This window comes from Salminus brasiliensis, chromosome 9, assembly GCF_030463535.1.
Source record: "Salminus brasiliensis chromosome 9, fSalBra1.hap2, whole genome shotgun sequence".
Taxonomy (NCBI): domain Eukaryota; kingdom Metazoa; phylum Chordata; class Actinopteri; order Characiformes; family Bryconidae; genus Salminus; species Salminus brasiliensis.
In genome coordinates, this window is record NC_132886.1 from 2203895 (window position 1) to 2217125 (window position 13231).

The 13231-nt window shown below is 39.1% G+C and overlaps 1 protein-coding gene across 1 annotated transcript; it reads right to left on the reverse strand.

Annotated features, from left to right (window-relative positions):
• Positions 1–1926: 1926 nt before the first annotated feature.
• LOC140562106 (uncharacterized) lies at positions 1927–12698 on the reverse strand. Its single transcript, XM_072687507.1, has 6 exons — positions 12484–12698; positions 12286–12397; positions 11750–12084; positions 8652–8741; positions 2695–2719; positions 1927–2230 (listed from the first exon to the last, which is right to left on the reverse strand). The coding sequence occupies exons 1-6, from the start codon at positions 12557–12559 to the stop codon at positions 1927–1929; spliced, it is 942 nt and encodes a 313-aa protein (XP_072543608.1). The 5' UTR covers positions 12560–12698.
• Between the last annotated feature and the right edge of the window lie 533 nt (positions 12699–13231).

Genomic DNA, 13231 nt, shown 5'->3' on the forward strand with positions numbered 1-13231 from the left:
ATGTATCTATCTATCTATATGACTGTGATTTACACACATTAGAAACTCACAAGAACCACATAATAATAAAAGCTGAAAGCTGTTTTTCAAACTGCAATATTAATAAAGGACGTATCTGTGTGAAATTAACATTATCAGTACAAGCATATTGTTTTTTAGTGGTAAAAAAAAGAATAAGAAGAACAAGATAAAGATGAAGAAGAGTAATAATAACAAAATTACAAATAAACATGTAATTAATTCATAAAATAATAAGGATCATTCCCACAAAGCAGCAAGAAAGAGTCTAAAACTTCCACTTACTGTTTCTCTTCACACTGGACTGAAGGTAGAAGATGACCAGCAGATTCTGGAGGAGAGAACGACACCAGACACTCAACTGATGATGATGATGATGATGATGAAGATGATGATGATCTGAAATCTACTGCAGAGAGTTCAGGAAGTGCCTCTGTGGTTTCACCAACTGTGATGATGGTGGTGCCACAACATACAGAATGTCTTTAGAAGACTAAATAGCAGAGGCCAAATGCAGAATGTCATAAAGAAATCATCATCATCATCATCATTAAATATAGATGAATATCTTCTCCTCATTTCCAAACATATTGCTCTTTACACCTTAAAACTCTCAAAAAACCCTTCAGTTTAGTTTTGGTTGGAAACTAAAAGGTTAAAAACATTAAAACACTCCTAGAACAACTGTCCAATCAGGACTTTGCTTGCTGTGGTGTGGGTAGATACATAGACATATATACATAGATGCCGCATTGGTGCTATGATCCGTTTCTGTGATACGTCAACTCATCAAATTCGCCATGTTGGTCTAAGCAAGACTGGCCTGTAAGCTAATACAGATGGGTAGCTGTTGTGATTTTCCTGGATAAAAACCCTGTAATGTTCATTTTGATATCTTCATAATCATAAAGCTCACAGTGAACACTTTTCTGACTGAAATATGTAACTGTAGAACCTCAACTAGATGTTCAGCATCTTCTCCTGGGTTCGGTCGAACTGTTTTAATCATAGAAAAGTATTAATTATGAAATTATTTTAAAAGTGGAAAATGCTTTACGACACATCAAAGAGGGAAATCTTTCCTGAAACACCATTTACACACACCTACAGGTCTTTTTAAGGTCTGAGGACAAAGTTGGAGCCTGCATCTGCTTTCTTCTAGGTATCAATCTGTATGTAATTGCCTGTAGGGGGCGCTAGACGCAGCAGGAAATTCAGCAGGACTAGGCAGTTAAAAATGTGAACTAAAAAGTGTGCTACTGTTCTCAAATCTGAGAGTGTGTGAAAGCTGTGGCTGGTGTGAAAGAAGTTCTGTAATCTGATTGTAAGTTATCTTCAGGAAAATCAGTTTAACTTTTCAATCTAAAGAACCACACTGACAGAGAACCTCCCATGTGCATCCTGTCCCCAACAAGCCACTCACCTCCACCTGCTGTTATTTACAATGTTCCGGATACAGTGGGTTTGAACATTGCTGCATTTAGACTGCAGTAGACTGTAATTCTAAAGGAATGGTGGAGACATTACAACACGTACAGCAGTGCAGGTCTATACTGTATACTGGTACGTCTATATTTTATCTGCTGTACAACTGAACAGGTTTATCAGACATATACAGTTATATATTTAGGTATATCTGGATACAGCAACACTGAAGAGGTGCAGCAGGAAAAACATTAGAATTATGTTTCAGCCTCGGCTTGAGTCCGAGAAGTAGTAGTAGTGAATAATCTACACAAATCAAGTCACGTTTTGTTAGCTATTTTATTAGCATTCCAAATAGTTTACAGACTACAGACGAGCTGTGTTACCAGCCGTTACCAGCCTCTGTTCTCCTCCATCTTTCTTTCTCCGTCCTCTTATTTCATCCCCATTGTCTTTACTAAAACACAGAATTGACTGTGGAGTTTAAATTCGGCAGAACTGGTTGGGCTCATTTGTGTCTGGTCTGGAGGTCTCTGGTAGAGGCTGGGTTTGGGCTTCAGTTTTTTGTCCACGTTCATCAGCAGTTTTTTCAGGTTCGGTGGTCTTTGGTACAGGCTGGGATTGGGCTTCAATATGTCCATGTGTGTCAGGAGTTGTTTTAGGTCCGGTTGTCTCTGCTACAGGGTGAATACCTTCCAAAACTCGCTGATCAATGATTTGCATGGCCTGCTTCACCCATGTTAAACCAGGGTCCACACAGACAAGAGTAGAATTTCTGGTTTTAAAACTACAATAATGAAAACATTTATATTAGTGTCTAAGTGTGATTTACACACGATCACACAATAAAAGAATCACATAATAAAAGCTGAAAGCAGTTTTTTCAACTACAATATTAATAAAGGACGAGGGGTGAAAACGTACATCACCCCAGCTTTTGGACAGGCTGGGCTTGTTTCTTCATACGATGCTATTTGATGTGCAGGGATTTTTCTAGCATGCACTGCATCTGTGTGAAAATGATAACAGTGCAAGCATATTGTTTTTTTAGTGGTAATAAGAAGAACAAGAAGATCAATGATAATAAAATTACAAATAAACATGTAATTAATTAATAAAATAACGAGAATCAATTCCACAAGGCAGCAAGAAAGAGCCAAAAACTCAAGTATGAACGTTCACTTACTGTTTCTCTCCACACAAGACTGAAGGTAGAGAATGACCAGCAGATCCAGGAGGAGAGAACCAAACCAGAAACTCATGACTGTGGCTTCAGCTGCAGGAGAAGATGAAGAGGATTATAATGATCTGAAATCTACTGCAGAGAGTTCAGGAAGTGCCTCTGTGGTTTCACCAACTGTGATGCTGATTGTGCCACAACATACAGAATGTCTTTAGAAGACTGAACGAGGCCAAATGCAGAATGTCATAAAAAAAAATCATCATCATCAATCATCAAACCCTCCAATTTAGTTTTGGTTGGAAACTAAAGGGTTAAAAACATTGAAGCACCCCTAGAACAACTGTCCAATCAGGACCATTCTCTTTGTGGTGTGGGTAGATACATGGACATATATATGTAGACTCTGCATTGGTGTTATGACACGTTAAATTGGCCATATTGGTCTAAGCAAGACTGGTCTGTGAACAAGCACAGATGGGTAGCTGTGATTTTCCTGGTTAAGTGGCACATTAATGTTTTCATTTCTCAAATTATTTTAATGAGTCTCTTTTATAGGCAAGGGTTTTTAATCTACTTGGAGAACAAAGAATGCTTTGACAGTTACATCTAATCTTGTTGGAGAGCAGCGTGTGTCAGAGTTAGGCTTATGCTAATGTGGTGTAAAATAGCTAGCTGTCATGGGTAATTGTAGAACTCATGGTTGTTAAGCATGGGTTTGGGTTATTTTCCTTGGTTAATACGTGTGGAAGCATCCACAAATTATTTCATGTTTGATATAATGGAAATGGCTTTTTTCTGTCTACGCCCCCCAAAAATATTAAAATGGTGCATCTTTAAGTTATAATAATTGATCATAATTGAGAAGAGACCATTTACAGATAACACTGATACTCAGAGGGGGAAATCAGGCATTACAGCAATATAACATATCCATATACATAATATTAAAATAATAAAAATATAGGATGTAGTTATAGTACAATAATATACAGTGTTGTACAGCAATAAAGCTTAGCATATAAATACAATAAGATGTCAAAAGTAAATTAATATAATAATAGATTAGCAATAGTAAGTAGTGTAAATAGTAGTATACCAATAGCATGATATAGTAAATTAGTGAGTAATGAATAGTATAATAATAATAATAATAATAATAATAATAAGTAGTGTGACAATATAATACTATAAAGCTCTTAATGTAACATTATAACAGACAAATACAACCAAAAGCAGTGTTGTTCAGTGTTGCGTTTGAAAGGTAATATCCTGAGATCTGGTTTGGACTGTACGATGTTTAGTACGACTCCAGGCTGCACTCCAATCAGGCATCATTGTCCAGTAGTCTTTTGTGAATTATTGTTGCCTGGACCTAAAAAACAAATTGCCTGGACCAATATAGTGTCTAGGTGTGTATATAGATGTCTGTGGGTAGATAAGGAGCAGCTGGCCTTGACCCTTAGAGCTAAAAGCCTACTTGGGTGCATTTTGCATTTAGCTCACAGTGAACACTTTCCTGACTGAAATATGTAACTGTTGAACCGCTAGATGTTTAGCATATTCACACTGTATTCACTTCTCCTGGATCCAATTTAACACTTTTAATGATAAATTAAGTAATTATAAATGAAACACATTAAAGAGGGAAGCTTTCCTGAAACACTGTGTATACACCCTTAAAGATAGAGCCTGCATCTGCTTTATTCTAGATAATCTGTATGTATTATAATAAGTCTCATACTGGTTGACGTAATTGGCTGTAAGGGCGCTAGACGTGAGAAATTCAGCAGGATTAGGCTGTTACAAAACAAGGACATACAATGATGTCTTTCCTGTTAAAGCAATGCTGCTCATGACATGAAACACAAGATTCAATTTGTTTATTCCAGTAAAATGACATTTAAAATTTTAAGAAATCTTATACATTGTGTCATATTTATAATACAGACAAAAGTATTCAGACACCCCTTTTAATTCAGCTACTTAATGTTGCACCCATTACCGACACAGGCATTTAGCTACACATGCTTCTTTAATCTCTATAGACCCACATTACCAGCATAACAGGACTCTCTAAAACCACCACGTCTGATGCCATCCGGTAGATAGTGGAGTATAAAGCCCTGCAGCACTGGGCTGTGGAGCAGCTAAGTCTAACCTCTGAGAATCGAGGAGATGGTGGAGGAGAAAATGAGCAGCTTTAAGTTTAAATCAAATCAAATTTATTTATAAAGCTTTTTACAACGGTTATTGTCACAAAGCTTTACACAATTAGTTTTACAATTAATAAAAGACAAGAAATCAACATCATAAGAAGACATGAATAATCTAAGACCCTAAGTGAGCAGCCAAAGACCACCGTGCAGGAAAAAATCCCTCAGAGCTGGAGGAAGAAACCCTGGGAAGAACCAAGACTCACAAGGGGGGCCCGACCCATCTATCCTCCTCTGATCAAAACTATTTATTAATTATTGATAAAAGTCACAGAACCAACAAAACTGTCTTACTGCTCAGGTGTGCAACATATTCATAATCATAATATAATAATCATGATGTAGTATAACTTAATATAGTCGTGGCAGTGATGGTCAAAGTAATGATGGTTAATAGTGGTGATATTAACAGTGGCAGATAGTAAAAGTCCTCTGTGTCAGGAAGGCCCAGCAACGCCTACACTTCCTCAACAGCTCCTCTGCAACTTCTGCAGGTCCACTGTGGAGGGCATCATGATCTGGTATGACTGTTGAACACAAGGCCCTGCAGAGAGTGGTAAAAATGGCCTTGAACATTACTGCAGCTGCCCTCCCACCCATACAGGACCTCTACAACAAGAGATGTTAGAGGAAAGCCACAAGCACAAGCACAAAGCACCAGATTCAATAACTGTATCTTCTTATGTGCTATTACTGCTCTCACTTTGTACTTGAACATTTAGCCTTTAGCAGTATACCTGAACACCTAGCTGCTATTATCGCAGGTGAGGACTACATAGTCATTAAAGTCTATTTATTAATATAGTAATCTAGCTGAACCTTAATACACCTCTGTCTCCATACATACACTTGTATTTTTTGTCTATTATACTATTTCTATGTACCTTGTATATTGTCTTGTACTCGTATTCCTTGTCCTTTATCTATTACTGGACCAGAGCTTTAGCCTAACAGTGTTTGGTTGTACTGTACAACCCTGTATCAGTATAATAACAATAAATAGTTGAGCTGAAATGTGCATTTGAAGAGTTCTAGCAGGGCACTAGGACCTGTAGGAGGCACTGTTGCTTCGGCTTGACTGTAGCACTGCTTTGTCTGTAGTGATTCTACTCTGGGTTTTCTGCAGTCAACTCTGACCCTTCACTCCAATGAACCATCTATAGTACATTTCTCATCAAACTGTGCCCAAAACTTGAGCTGTTGTATACGTATATGGGGTCTCTCGTTGTTTACTCTGGGGGTCTTGGTTACACTCCAATTTCTAGGATTTTAGGAAAGGGTTTTAAACTTGACAGAACCAGGTGGAATTGGTCAGGCCAGGTCTTGAAGTCTTGAGTACTGTATGGCTTTGAGCTTCATGGCTTTCATATCCATGCAGATCTTTAGTCGGCTCGGGTCTGAAGGTCTTGGGTTCTTGGGCTTCAGTTCCACGTCTTTGCAGATCTTTAGTCGACTTGGGCCAGGAGGTCTTGGGTTCTTGGATTTCAGTTTTATGGCCATGAGAAAGTTTGCGTTTTAATTCTTGTATGGCCCGCTTCACCCACTGAAGTTTAGCATCCACACAAACATTTCTGCCCCTAGTGGTAATAAATCTGCAATGAGGAGAACATATGGGTTGAGTTTCCAAAATATGTTCAGAAAGGGAAACTTGAGACAGTCCTGTAAGATATGATACCGTTCAGATTAAAATCTTAATTCAAGTTAGTAACTTGCAGTGATGAAGCAGACTTTAATAATTAGGGTTATTAATTAGTGTAATCACACACATAAATCAGAGTTTCTCTTTTTGTTGTAATTTATCAAGAACTGGGGTTAAAAACCTACATGACTCCAACTTTGGGACATAGAGCATCTGTTATATGATAACCCCTGATGACAGTTACAGGAAGTTCCCTGTTGTAGAACTTGTTACAACAACCTGTAGAGAGAATATAAATAAATAATACAAACATGAGCTGTAATGTAAGATGAAATTTGGTTAGTTTGAATACAGAAGATTTATACTGATGTGTGGGTTTGTATTTTGTAGACTAGCAGCAGTTTCACAGGTTCAGTGTATGTATGTATATATGTATGTGTATATATAATGTGTATGTATATAAACTGGCTTCTGTTGCACTATGAGAACTGAGAGTTCCAGGAAGCTGTGTAAGAAGCTGTAAGCTCAACATGTTGGTGGTTTGGTGGTTTAGTGGTTGAGTGACAGATGCCAGTCCTGGCAGCCTTTTGGGGACCCTGAGCAAGATTTTTGTGGGGGGGCCTTGTTTTGCCTATGCATGTATATATGCACACACACTGCGAGCTGTAAGCTGACATTTCAAATAAAACAAAAAAGACTTGCAATATCCCACTTTACATGTAATTAATATAAAATTTCAGTTTACATCTGTGAATTATATTATGACTGAAAATGTATAATATTGTATATCACAATATTTAAAAACATTTTCACAATATTAACTGTCATACACATGATTGCAGACAAAATGCAGCAGTAGCCACCGATTCTAAAAAATCTTTATTCAGATACTCTCCCATAATGAGTGCAGTGATTTGTATTCAAAATCTGCTGCATTTCATCTAGTTAAACAGCACTAATTACACTGTTTGTGATAAAGTCTGTGTTAATCACAAATTCTGTGTTAATCACAATAACACAATTTATCACAATACAAGAACATATAAACCTGCCCAATGAAGATATATACATTTAATGTGCTATCATTTTGCACACACCTCATTTAGAGTTTATACAGTCATGTATAAAAATAGACATTTGATTTTTTATGTGATCAATACTGAGAGATGGAGGTAATCTAACTAATCTTACTTATCATCCATAAAATGAGATCATTATCAGAGTTATTTAAAGAAATTGCATTAAAAAGACAAAGGCTTTCCTATTTTTTAACTGTTTATAAACTAAAGTCTGGGTGCTCCTCAAATGTCTGCACATTTTAGACACAATTACTTAAAATAAAATTAAATTACTGAATTAAAAAAGTTGCATTTAATATTTGATATTAACATTACCATTGCACACACCTCCATAAGTGTTTGTGCATTTGTCTGAGATGTGAATTATATAAATGACTGTGCAGATGAGGCGTAGATATGAAATCAGATGGAAACATCAGTTTTGTGCCTGTGGTTTAGCTCAATTGCAACTGTGGAACAATTAGCTAAATTTAACTGTGTGTGCTAAAATGAGTACAATAATTAATAAATTAATTATTTAATTACTGAATATATAAATAAATACATGATAAATAAATAAATAAATAAACTGCAGATTTAGATGGTATCCGTATCATAGTTACAGCACTAGTAGATAGTAATTTGTTGCAAATTCAGATCTGAATCATTGAATCATGGACTCCACAAAACCTCTGAAGGTGTGCTGCTGTGGTGTCTGACACCACGACTAACGTTAGCAGCAGATCCTTTAAGTCCTGTAAGTTGTGAGGTGGGCAGGGCCTCCATGAGCATCAATGAGCCTTGACCCAATGACCCTGGCGTCTGATCACCGGTCGTCCTTTCTTGGAGCACTTTTGGTAGGTACTGACCACTGCATATCAAGAACCCCCCACAATGATGTTTTGGAGATATTCTTACCCAGTCATTATCTAGAACATCACAGTTTGGTTCTTGACAAAGTGTCTCAGATTCTTACGCTTGTCCATTTTTCCTTCTTCATTACCTTCAAGAACTGACTGTTCACTCACTGACTGATGACTGACCTCGACCTGGTTCTAATGGCTGATTGGTGTAGCTTCTGTTATGATAAAACTCCAGGATGAACTTCAACCTACCTTGACCCTCCACACAGGACTGGAGGTAGAAGATGACCAGCAGGCCTAGGAGGACTGAACGACAGCTGATGGTCATGGCTGTTTCTTTTGCTGGAAGAGAAGATGATCAGCCTTATCAGCAGATCAGGTGAACACTCGACTCGAAAACCTGCTCTCTTCAGGAAATGACTCTGTGGTTTTTACCTTACCTGTGATGTTCAAAGTCTGCACAGACCTGCAGAGTCATTAGAGACCTGGGTCTGTAAACCCTTTACCTTCATAATGAGCAAAAATACTGCTGTGCTGATCATTCCATTCTTATACTGAGTCAAAAATTAGAGCTGGAAACTGATAAAGCATGTAGAGACAGGTGTATAAAGTAGAGCTCTTATTGAGGAAGTAGCTTCTATTCTGGTTTTATACAGTGTTGAAAGGTAGCACACCTTGTGGAGTCTTACCTTCCACTGCCTATTTAAAACCTCAACCATCAGAATGTGGAAAAAGTAATCTACTCTAGTCTCTAGAGTTACTCAGAACGGTGGAATAAAGAAGCCCAACCAGTGAGTGTTGGTATGAAGGAAACTTCTTGTTGACTGGTTGGAGCTGACAGAAAGGCTACAGTAGCTCAGATAACCTCTCTGGTGGGATGAGCTACAACAGCAGAAACCCACGTCGTGTTCTGCTTCTGTCAGCCAAGAACAGAAAGCTGAGGCTGCAGTGGTTCAGCACAGGCTCTCCAACAGTAAAGAGCGGAAGACTGGAGAAACGTAGGCTGGTCTGATGAATCTGGATTTCAGAATTTGGCAACATTGATCCACGAACGCAACCTGCCTTGTGTGAACAGTCCAGACTGGTCTCGAGTTGATAATACCAATCAATCTTTCTATGATCTCCAGAGACTTTGTTTGAGTTTTGTTCCTGACCATATTCATGCTTTCATGGCAGTTTACCATCTTCTAACGGCTACTTCCAGCATGATGATGCACCAGGTCACAAAATAGAAGTCTTCAGTGGTTCCTTCCAGTCACTAGATCTGAATCTAGTAGAGCACCTTTAGGATGAGGTAGAATGTGAGATTCTGAGCATGAAGGTGCTCCTGAAAGACCTACAGGAATTGTGTGATGCAGTCCTCCTTACATGGACCAGAATCTCAAATGAGAGTTTTCAAAATCTTGTGAAATCCATGACCTGAAGAACTGAGGCTGTTTTCAGAGCAGCCAGAGATTATATTTGAGTAGTGAGTGTCATGCATTGTTTCTTCTAAAATCAAATGTATTTAAAAGAGTTTATCCTGCTTTTGCAGGGTTTACCTTCTGGCAATTAAACAGCTTTTGCAAAAAGACAGTGTGGACAGCTGAGAGGATCATCAGAGTTTCTCTCCCATCTGTCATGGACATTTATACTGCCTGCTGCATCCGCAAAGCAACCAGCATTGTGGATGACTCCACCCACCCTTCACACAGACTGTTCTCCCTCCAGCCATCAGGAAGAAGGTACCGCAGCATCCGGTCCAACACGACCAGACTCTGCAACAGCTTCTTCCCCCAAGCCATCAGACTTCTCAACTCAACTTCTGAACTGATGTCTTTTCTGTTACATGCACTCTCTCTCTCTCTCTCTCTCGCTCTCTCTCCAACCATTTACCCCAGATAAAATGGGAAGCACTTTTTGCACAAAGCATTTGCACTAATAACATTTACTACCTCACTGGACTCAATATTTATTACACACTGCATAATTTGCACACTACCCCCAATTATTTATTATTCTCTGTCTGTACTGTGTTGTGTTGTCTGTCCGCACTTGTATTGTGTTGCACTTGTGTTCTGTATGCACTGTGTCTGTGTTGCACCATGGTCCTGGAGGAACATTGTTTCATTTCACTGTGTACTCTGTATGTAGTTGAAATGACAATTAAAAAACCCACTTGACTTGACTTGACTTGACTCATGTCACTACATTATGACCACCCCTGGTTTGGCATTAACTTGGCCCATTCCATCAGCTCTACCTCCCATATAGGTGCACCGTGTACTTCTATAATTCCAGGCTGTATCCATCTGTTTCTCTGTATACTGTAGACACTCCTACCTAGCTGGTCCACCTTGTAGATGTAAAGTCAGAGACAGAAGCTCTGACCATTGAAGGCTAACACAGTATGCAGAGAAAGGTAAACTACAGTCTGGAATTATAGAACTACACAGTTCTCCTTTGTGAGAAGTGGAGCTGATTGAATGGGCCGAGTTCATGCCAAACCACGGGTGTTCATATTATTCTGATATGTACATTGGTATGAGCCCAAGGAAGGCTAAATGAGTTTGTTTTACTACATGCTCACTAAGCACCGTCTGATATTAATTTATTTAATTTAAAAAAAAGTTACAGAGAACAGCTGAGCCAATACCAGCAATACAAGCAAAATCAGTCCTCAACATCATAAATTAGAATCAGATCAGAATCATATCTAAATCTTTTTTTTTTTTTTTTGAGTCAACCATACAGGCCCTACATAGGCATATTCTTTGGGGACGTGACCAAACTCAGAGTGGTGGGAGAGGAGAAACCAACATGTCTTGGCTACAGTATAAAGCTATTACCCTCGCACCCACTGATGATCCAATCAGTTGCTGGGACTTTTGAGCACCCTTTAAGAACAAGTAGCAAGGGCCCTTCTTACAGAGACTTCAGAAGAAGTCCTAGAACATTCTGGAGTGGTCGACACAATCGCAAACCCAAGTAACCTCTAGGCCACTGAATAGAGGATTGCAGATGTAGAACATGGTGGAACAGGAACAAGAGGAGAGATATAAAACTGGAACATGGAACATAAACAGGATGACAGATGTGGAACATGGGTGGGGGGGTTTAATTTGGATTTTACAGGCTGACAGGTTTCTAACATTGAGAAACTGGTTAAGAAGTTAATTCACTCAAGTTTAAGTCCTAAAGTATGTTAAAAACAAGAACATATAGAACATAGAACCCTTTACCAACAAATTACGCATGATTCCAGGTTCTCCTGGTGAAAAGGGTTTACACTGATGGTAAAAACACAGCAGACAGTCGATCCCTGTAGAACACTCTCTGTAAGAATTTTGGGTTCTGTCTTTAAATGTGGCAAAACCAGATGGGTTCAGCTGGGTCAGGCCTCAAGGTTTCTGGTGCAGTCTGGGTTTGGGCTTCAGTTTCACGTCCATGCAGATCAGTTGTTGGGTTTGGTCTTGTGGTTGTGGATACAGTCTGGGTTTGGGCTTCAGTTTCACGTCCATGCAGATCAGTTGTTAGGTTTGGTCTCGTGGTTGTGGATACAGTCTGGGTTCTGGCTTTAGTATAAGGTCCAGGCAGAACTTCCTCAGTACTTTTCAAATGTCGTTCATCAATTTCTTTCATGGCCTGCTCCACCCAACTTTGGTTGGGGTCCACACACACCTCAGTTGTCTTCTTGGTGGTAAAACTACAATAGGACAACACAAATCCCAGCCAAGCAATCAGAACAAAGCATCAAATATCGACTACTACACTCTTTAAAAAAGGGGGTTGAATTAAATTACAGATCAATTACAGTGCCCGAATATTTACTAGAGATGATGATGATGATCACAGCATTAATTATAACAGCTCAGCACTGATTGAGAAGAAACATCTGGGAACTTACACAACTCCTGATATCAGGCAGCCATGGGATGTTTTTTTGTAGTTTACAATGACAGATAACGGGATTGGTTTTGTGAAGAAACTGAAGCAGCATCCATTTGTTACACTTGCATCTGTAATAATACACACACACATACACACACACACACCGTAAATGTTGTGTAAAGAAGATAAAACTCCAGGGCAAACTTCAACCTACCTGGCCCCTTCACACAGGACTGGAGGTAGAAGATGACCAGCACGCCTAGGAGGACCGAACGACAGCAGATGCTCATGGCTGTTTCTTCTGCTGGAAGAGAAGATGATCTGTAGTTAAACACAGTAGATCCTGCTATCAGCCTTATGAGCAGATCAGGAGAAGGTGAACACTCGACTGGTCGAGAAGGAAAGAAAGAAAACCTGCTCTCTTCAGGAAATGACTCTGTGGTTTTTACCGGACATGAAGCAAAGTCTGCACAGACCTGCAGAGCCATTCCAGAAACCTGGGTGAGATCTGGGTATCTGTAAACCCTTTACCTTCATAATGAGCAAAATTACTGCTGTGCTGATCATTCCATTCTTATACTGAGCCATAAATCAGAGCTGGAAACTGATAAACTATGAAGGGCTGGTGTATAAAGTAGAGCTCTTATTGAGGACGTAGCTTCTATTCTGGTTTTATACAGTGTTGAAAGGTAGCACACCTTGTGGATTCTTACCTTCCACTGCCTATTTAAAACCTCAACCATCAGAATGTGGAAAAAGTAATCTACTCTAGTCTCTAGAGTTACTCAGAACGGTGGAATAAAGAAGCCCAGCCAGTGAGTGTTGGTATGATGAAAACACCTTATTGAATGACTGGTTGGAGCTGACAGAAAGGCTACAGTAGCTCTACCTCTCTGGTGGGATGAGCTACAACAGCAGAAACCCACGTCGTGTTCTGCTTCTGTCAGCCAAGAACAGAAAGC